The following is an 8,759-nucleotide window of genomic DNA, read 5'->3' as shown; positions in this document are numbered from 1 at the left end:
GAGATGGAAGGACGAGACCCCCAAACCTCGAGGCATACTCAGCCTTGTGCGGCAGAAAGACAAGTCAACGCATAATGGTGCTGCCATGGAAGGAGGTAGGAGGTGCCCTAAAGCCCAAAAGAGGGGCTCGGCATGTCTGATCCTTCCAGAAGGAAGTGAGCCATCTCTCTTCCCCAGATGAGCAAACTGAGTCACACACCTGCCGTTTGTTCCACCCACACCGCCCGTGAAGACACGTGCTCCGGATGGGACGGACACTCCAGACTCATGGGGTGAGCAGCGCCCCACCTCTGACACCCGGTCAGGCGAGGCTGGGATCCTACAAGGCCCCATGAATGCCCCCAGAAAAGGAAGCCAATGCGAGAAAACAGCGAGCTTCGCATTCTGGAGACCAAACAAGCGATTACAGTTTACTTTTCAGTCAGGGGTTTGGCATTTTTCGTCACTGCCTAAATTTGTTCAGGTGACATTTTTATGAGCTTTTTTTTTTTTTTTCCAGAGTATTCTGTACTCATTTTATCCTCATCAAATGTATATTTTTTGGTGTACCTGGGAAGAATATGTTACAGAATTCTTAAGGTTCACTGTTCGATCACAAAACAGCCAAGAGATCACAAGGCTTTGGAGAATATGTCACAGAAAGGTCCTCGTGTGCACCTGGCGCTATTCGTGTCCTTGGTACCCCTCAGCGGCACGGGCGCGTGGCCTGGAGTTGTGATAGCAACCAGGCCCTCGCTCCGTCTCTCACATCAATTACACTTCTCAGCAAGAAGGAACCATCATCCCCATGCTTGACTGTTGTGTGATGAATGAGCACTCGCTTCTTCTGACAGTACCTCCTGTAAAAGCCATGTTTCTGAAGCGGTGAAGATACGAGCTTTGGATTCAGATAGGCCCAGGGTGGAATCCTAGTCCAGTGTTTACTGACCGCGTGGCCTTAGGTAGGTCATTTAACTTCTCAACAACTCAGTCTCCTTGTCTTTGAAATGGGTTCACTCCTACCCACACCGTTGGGCTGGGTGGGCACAAGACGGCTCAGTCAACTGTTGCAATCACGTAAGGGTTGCTTGACCCGCCCCAGCCGCCCCAGCCGCCCCACCTTCCCCTTTCTGGAGAGTAGGGGGGCCTTGACAGCGGGGGAGAGCCTTTAAGCTTCACTGGTGGGGGCAAGGTCAGGTTTTAACTGGATTGGGGGAGAGAGGAAGGCAAACAGTAGGCGACGCTCAGCATTAGAAGGGCCCTTGTTCCCCAGCCGACACGCAAATGACCTTCTGAAGGTGAGAGTGACCGAAGCCAATACAAAGTCCACTTCCTCCCAAGCCACCTTGTCCCCATTAAGCTTTAAGGGCAGCTACTACCAGCCCCGCCCTGGCCTGCAGGCTCCAGACCCCCTTGAGAGGGGGCAAATTTGTCCACACTTCACAGGAAGATAAGGCTTAAGAGGTCAAGGCTCTGGCTCACCTCATCTCTGAAAGCCACTGATGATGATGACGCTTTTGCCAGGAGCCAACTGGAGCAGGAGAAGGGGCCCAGAAAATAGCTCCGTCCTCAGAACTCGCCACAGAATGATCTCAGCCTGACAAGGCAGAAAGGGCACAGCCGGAGTGAGGAAACCCAGGTTTGCGTCTGTGCAGGGACTGCATTTTGAGTATTTGCATTTCACCACAAATAGGCCCAGGAAAATGTCAGTGGTGCGCGGCTGTGGTAAGGAGCACGGGGGACCGGGAGAGAAAGTGCTAGGAACATTCCACGGAAGAAGTATCATCATCAATCGGGTGCAATCTACCCCTCCTTGGTGAATAGAGGAGTTCTTTAATTCTGCCCCCCCCCCCCCCGCGTGCATAGGCATCAGCTGTGGCCTCCCCCACCGTATTCCTGATACCACCGGAGCAACCCTCCGGAGTAGATAATCCCAGAACGTGGTGGAGGGTCAATCTTTATGCATTTAAACATCAGACAAATATCCCGATTTCAAGGCAGGGAATAAACAGCAGGGAAGATACATTTTCTTTGTCTACATCAGGGTTTCTTAAACCCTGGCTGGCAGAATTCCTTGCTGTGCCTTGCAGGGTGTTTAAGAACATCCCTGGTCACTCCCCCCTAGATGCCAGGAGCACTCACCCCCGTCGTCATACCCACAAATGTCCCCAGAGACTGCCTAAAATTGGGAGGGTGCACAATCACCCCCAGCGGAGTACTGAGTACTACACGTGCACTTGAGGAAATGAGGGCGGGGGGGAGGGGAGTCTGTTCCCAGCATTTTGTTGCTGCAGAAAGATTTCGGAGCGGTATAAGAGCAGAAAGGGAAGGGCCTGGCAGTCTCAGGGCATGAATATGGGATCTCTCACCTCTCCAGCTGGAGGGCTGTCACCTGCACAGCCTGTGGCCTCCTCCACCGTTGTCATTTGGGGGATCTGGGGAACGGGACAGAAGGCGTGCCTTGGATTAAAAGCTAATGCCATCCAATGCCACTAGCATTTTCCACATCCTGTGCTGGTGACAAGGGCCTGCCCTGCGGGGAAAACCAATGGTTTAAAAGAGAGAAAGCTCTTTCTCCTAAGAAACCAACATTTATTAATAATACATCCCAAAACTTCATGTCAACAAAGGGAACCTCTCACCACAAAGAAATATAGGCCATCCAAGGGGATGTCGGCAGCCTCAAGATCGGATTTTTTTTTTCCCGAAAGCAGCATATGGACCAAAAAATATCTCTCGGTGTTAAGAGCCCATGAGAAACTCGAGTCAACGCTTTTGTTTTTTTGCTTGCCTTCTCTTTAATCATTCTGCTAGAGCAGAAAAGCAAAGCTCCATTGCTAAAGAAGTGTAAAAAGAATCTTGGTTCTGTTCTAGGCATTTCCGAACAGCTAACAGGAAAGGTGGAATTGGACTACAGTATCGCTGCTTGCCAGGGCCTCGGCCAACCTCCAGTCCTTGAGGGAGAAGAAAGGGGGTAAACACCGTCTGGGAACGTTCCAGAGTTGCAGACGATGCCAGAAATTTCCCAAGCTGGGCCACTCCTTTTTCCCTTCCCACCCCAAATTCCAGCCTCCTGCCTTTACACGGCAGCATTTAAACCAAACAAATCAGGAGCTACAATGTGACTAAATTTCTGGACACACAAAAATTAATACAAAAGGAGAAGAGGAACCACCACCAATGTAGGCTGTAGTCCACTGTTTGGACTCACCTGCTAAATGTTACCCATCAGCACGGGTTAAAACAAAAGCCTGCCACATTCTGGGCAGACACTGTTCTCCAGGGGCAGCTCAGCTGGAAAGTTTGCTGGAAATTCAGTGGCATGCTCTGGTCATTTCTAAATACTCTCTAGAAGACAAGAGTTCAGGTCAAGTGAAAGCACGTGGCTCCATCGCTTGACAAAACCCTGCCAGGGAGCAGGTGCAGCCTGCCAAAAGCAAACAGAAAGTTTTCTCAAACAACAACAAACAGTTAACACCCTCAGCCTGTCAACAGCAATTAGCCTGCCCTCCCAGCAGAAGCCTCTTAAGACCGGTCCTGAAATCCAGCTAGGTCTTCGGCAAGCAGAAACTGTCACTGCATGGCTTCCCCCCAAGGAAGTGGCCCTCGGTGGAAACTTACACCAGCAGGCGCAGCCCTTAGACCCCCTCTACCCTTAAGGGGCCACTCTGGGTGGGATTCTAACTTTGCTGGACCCCAGGCACTTTTGCTTTTGTGGGCTTCTTCCTGCATAATATCACCGATATTGAATTGATTTTTTATATAACTTTAAATACCTTAATATTTTATTCTCTCAGTGTTTCAGGCAATATTCTCTCAGTGTTTCAGGCAAATTTTAATTAATAGGTTCTTGTGGACCTGAAAATTAAAACATTTCCTTTGAATAATTTCATTTCCTTTGGGTTTTCTTTCTTCTAATTTTAAAATAAATTAAACATTTTCCTGCACCCCCCCCCCCCCAAGGTACCCTGGGCCCTAGGCACTGTGCCCACTGTGTCTCAGGGAGAAGCAAGCCCTGATTCAGTAGGAAATTGCAATTTTTAAAAAACACTGTTACCAACGGCCAATACATCCAGGTCAACACAACTCTGGCCTATCCTGAAAGCCCATTCTATTGATGAAATACTGACACAGTATGCCCGGGACGTATACATTTTCACTCGTCACTCAAGAGCGATACACACAGGTGGACCCCAAGGGGTTGAGACAAAAAACAAAATCAACTCACTGCACAAGATGGATTTTCTTCAATATTTTATTTATATAGAAATACTTAAAAAATGAAGTAGCACCATTACTTAAGTTTTACCTTTATTATGTAGAACTTTAAATGTCAGAAAAATAAAACTCTTGATACAATTTCAAATCTTGTCTCAGCAAATATAATATTAGTATTTGACCATGAGGTTAAAGGCCCTTTATCATAAAATAAAATATACTTTGTCTTTTAAACTTTGCTCAGTAAAGTACATTTAAGCTCAAGTAACGTCACCTACATATACATAAACGAGTGGTAACCAAATGTATTAAAATAGAAATACTCAAACTATAGTGGCCCAACAGAATTTTCGTAGCTTGCACTGAATTCTATTTATACAAATGTTAGAAAGCATCAACATGTTGTTCCTTTTGACATGTTTATACATTTCCGTTTTTTTTTTGTAATAATATAGAATAAAATATGCTTTATATCACTGAATAGAAAATATGCTGGGTGAAGCATTTCTAGAAGATTTGTCTGAACCTATAAAATCTCCATCCCAACAGAATACTGTTCAAAACATTACACATTTTATGGTTTTGTAATTCCGTCACGATTGTGTGGTTATTAAAATAATACAGTGTTCTTTGCCATAAGGCCATACTAAAATAAAAAGATTTAACCCAGCTACAAAAAAGTTCACTGAACTTAAATTAAAATACTTGTAAACATCTTTGCAATATGAAATATAATTTTTCAAGTCAAAAAAGAATAAAATACTTCAATCTGTATTAATGCAATTTCTCTTTAAAACTTTTAAACGTTTTTAATATATAAGAGATATGTTACAGTTTGTTTAACTTTTATAAAGCTGCAGTATCCTGGTTTCACAGGAACTCCTGACCCTTCCACAACATTCAAAAAGGATCCACCGTGTTCTATAATAAGCATCGTAGGAACCCAGCCACAAAGGGGAACACACTAAAACAGTCCACACATCCCATAAGCACTATTATCATCTTCATCATAATAATTATTGTTCATTTTTTTTCCTACTTTAAGAAAATGGAAAACTTGTGGGGTTTTCTTCTTTTGGAAGCTTCCTATGAAGTACAGTGTAAAAACTATCATTACTAGAATGTCGCCGTTCCTATTATTTATAGAGCATGCATTTCAGGTGGTTTCGGGGGTTTCCCAGGCTATAGTACTCTTGATGCAGATATCCTGGCAAGTTCCTTTGTTTAAAAATTAAATTTTAAAAATCGAGCGGATACTACAGCTTTCCAAGCTCCTCTCGGATCTCAGAGTGTGAGCAGGGGTGGGGCAGGAGAAGGTGGGGCACCAAGGCGGCTGGCGGGCGCGCGGCGGGCTGGGGGAGCTGCTGAGGCTGGAGGGGAGCCCCCCCCCCGGGGCCCCCCCCCCCCCGGCCCCCGTAGGGTGCGCGCAAGCGCGCGCTGCCTTCAGGAAAAGATGCGGATGGCCTGAGTGACCGCGGTGTGGCAGACCGGGCACTCCGGCTCGCTCTTCTCGCAGATGCGGTTGGCGCACTCCATGCAGAAGAGGTTGTGGCCACAGGGCACCAGCGCGGCGATCACTTCGCTCTCGAAGCACACGGAGCAATCGCGGCTGCCCTTTCGCCGCAACCCCGACGAGGAGGAGGAGGAGCTGGAGGAGGAGCTGGAGGACGACGAGGAGCCGGAGGTGTCCGACGGCTGCAGGCCCGGCAGCTGCGCCCCCAGCCCGTTGGCATAGGCGGCGTAGGTCAGGCCCCCTCCGCCCGGGTCGCTGCGCACCCGGCGAGCCAGGTGGTGCTCGCCAGCCCCCGGCGCCATGTGCAAGGGCGGGGACAGGCGCGGGCAGCTGGCGCCCGGGTGCAGCCGGCGGTGCACCAGCAGCCCCAGGTTGGCATTGGAGGGCGCGCTGGCGCCGCCCCCGGGAAAGACCACCGAGGAGGACGAAGCGGACGAAGATGCGGAGGAAGAGCAGGAAGAGGACACCGGCGCTGCAGGTCCGCCTCCAGGGGAGCGCTCGAACTGAGCCCAGAGCAGTGGCGCCCCAGGCGGGGGAGCGGGAGCCGGGTCGAAGGTGGGCTGTAGCTCAGGACAGCCGTCGGGGGAAGGCACCGAAGCTTCCCCCGACGCGTAGGTGTATCCGTTGCCGTTGTTGTTGTTGTTTCCGTTGTGGGCAAAGCTGAGCGCGGGGCTGGGGGGGCTGTAGTCCGCCAGGCGCGGGGTGGCGGCTGTGCTGCCGCTGGTCCCCCCGCCGAAGTATGAGTCTGTGGAGGCGCTGCCAAGCGAGCTGGAGCTGTCGTTGCGGTAGCTAGAGAAGGGCTTGCGGCCGGGGGTGGGCGTGATGCTGGGGGTGGGCTTGCTCCAGAGGCTGCCTGGGCCGGACCCGCCGGACCCGTGATGCAGATCAAAGCCCACATCCGTGCCGTTGGCGTGGAAGTCGTTCTCATCCGTGAGCTCAATGATACCGCCGGTGCGCAGGGCAATGTGCGCCTCGATCTCCTCGCGAGCTCGGTCCACGTTCTCAGGCATGCCGGTCACCTCGAACACCGGCTCCTTGTCGCGGCTGGGGGTCACGATGTACGTGTGCGTCTGTTGTTGGATACGCTTGATCGTGGCGCCCTTGGGCCCCACCACGAGCCCCACCACGCGATAGGGCACCCGCACCTGGATGGTGGTCTGTCCAGGCAGGTTGGGCGGCCCGGGCACTGCGCCGTTGAGTGCCGTGTTCTTATTCCGCGAGGCGCGGATCATGGAGAAGTGCTCCGCGGCAGAGATGATCTCCCTCCGAGCCATGGCCACATCCTCCTTCCTGCCCGTCACAACAAAGACAGGCTCCTCCCCGCGAACCGGGGTCTTAATGTAAGTATTGGTCTTCGCCCGCAGCGCTTTGATTTTACAACCTGGGAGCCAGGGTGCAGGGGAGGGAGTGGGAGAGAGAGACAGACACGCCCATTATCCCGGGGTAACCGCGGAGACCTGGGACCGCCCGCGTCCAGGGCTGCGGGATGGCAGGACACGCTTTGGGCGGAAAGGGGGCGGCTCCCTCACTGACCCTGGGCCACGCCACGGGCTGGGAAGCGGGTTCCACCCGCGAGGCGCTCGAGGAACAGCCCATTGGCTGCCCAGCCCTCCCCCAGTAACTGCAGTCGTCCCGAGCAAACCCGAGAATCCCAGAAAAAGTCAGCTGGGGAGATGCCGATAGGATCCAGCGGGGCGCGCCGTCCGCCCTTAAGACGCGGCGAAGGGGTTCAGGGAAGAGGGCCGGAGCCGCGATCCCCCCAGAACTGGGGGACTGATAGGAAGGGGGGGCAGTCCCGGGACCCATTGTTCCTCCTCTGGGCTCCATTCCGCTTTGCAGAAATCCAGAATCCTCCTCCCATCCGATGCTCACTCCTCCTCCTCCCCCTCCCAAAGGACCGATCAAAGGCCCCCTCCCCCCAGCATCTTATATTTAAATTCTATTTCCCGGGGTGGGCTGGGTGGGGGGCGCTAGGGGAGAAGGCAGTGATTTTAGCAGGATAAAGTGCATCCCGCCGTGGTAGCAGCGCGGCTCCGGGAGACAGCCTGCCTGCACTTTCTTTGTCTGGGGCGCCGGCCCATCGCGCGGCTCTTCCTCTCTCCTCAAGGCTCGCGGGCGCCGCGGATCCCTAGCCCTCTCGCGCCCTCCCCGCGGGGCGGTGGCCCGAGACCCTCTCCCCTCCAGCTCCCCATCTCTGCCGGACCCACCTTGCCGCCCCACGATCTCGGCGACATGCTCGGAACTGGGCACCGGCACGCACTCGGTCATGTTCACGCTCTTCTTGCGCGGCTCACTGTCGTACAGAGAGGCGCCCTCGTCACTGTCCAGCCCCAGCAGGGAGAGCTGATCGAGCGCGAGCTGCAGGGCTCTTTGGTCATCCAGGGTCTCTCCCCCGCCGCCGCCGCCGCCACCGCCACCGCCGCCTCCCCCTCCGCCGCCGCTGCCGTTGCGCTCCAGGTCTGCAAACAGGGAGCTGGGCATCGCTCCGCCGTGCGCGCCGCGCCCCCGCCGGCCCTCGGCTCGGCGGCGAGAAACTGCGGCCACAAAGGCGGCCGGGAAGCGAGTGGTCAGGGGCGGGGAGGCAGGCCGGCTGCAGAGGGCTCCGTTGCTCCTTTCTCGGCGCCGGGAGGAGTGGGTCGCTCGGTGCGGTCCGCGCCGGGCAGTGGCTGCAAGAGCCCCCGCCTGAGTCCCCACCCCAGATCTGCCGGCGGGTGGGGTGGGGGCAAAGCTCGAGCGGCAGCCGCGCGTGCCCCCCGAGTGCCCGGCTGGCTGGCCACAATGCCGAGCGAGAAGCGAGCAGGCGAGCGACAGCAGCGTTTCTTTAAGGAGCCCCTCCCCGGCTCCTCCACTCCCTCCCGCCCGCCCGCCCGCCCTCACTCAGCGCTTTTTCCTCCTCTCCTCCCCGCCTCTTGACTGAGCCTCTGCAGCCAGACGGCTCCGGAGGGGGACGAGGGAGGCGCAACGTCACCGGCGGGAGCTGACACTACAATGCTACTGACACTATCGCTGGGGGAGGCGATTGGCGCGCGCCGGGCCGGGGGCGGGCGGA

The 8,759-nt window shown here is 54.1% G+C and overlaps 1 protein-coding gene across 1 annotated transcript; it reads right to left on the bottom strand.

The window, feature by feature from the left end:
* Positions 1–4,273: 4,273 nt before the first annotated feature.
* On the bottom strand, positions 4,274–8,540 carry MEX3B (mex-3 RNA binding family member B). Its single transcript, XM_026510574.4, has 2 exons — positions 7,918–8,540; positions 4,274–7,091 (listed from the first exon to the last, which is right to left on the bottom strand). The coding sequence occupies exons 1-2, from the start codon at positions 8,189–8,191 to the stop codon at positions 5,641–5,643; spliced, it is 1,725 nt and encodes a 574-aa protein (XP_026366359.1). The 5' UTR covers positions 8,192–8,540; the 3' UTR covers positions 4,274–5,640.
* Between the last annotated feature and the right edge of the window lie 219 nt (positions 8,541–8,759).

Source organism: Ursus arctos, unplaced genomic scaffold (genome assembly GCF_023065955.2).
Source record: "Ursus arctos isolate Adak ecotype North America unplaced genomic scaffold, UrsArc2.0 scaffold_28, whole genome shotgun sequence".
In the NCBI taxonomy this organism is placed as follows: Eukaryota; Metazoa; Chordata; class Mammalia; order Carnivora; family Ursidae; genus Ursus; species Ursus arctos.
Note: the sequence above shows the minus strand (reverse complement) of the source record. Positions and strands in the feature narration are given on the sequence as shown.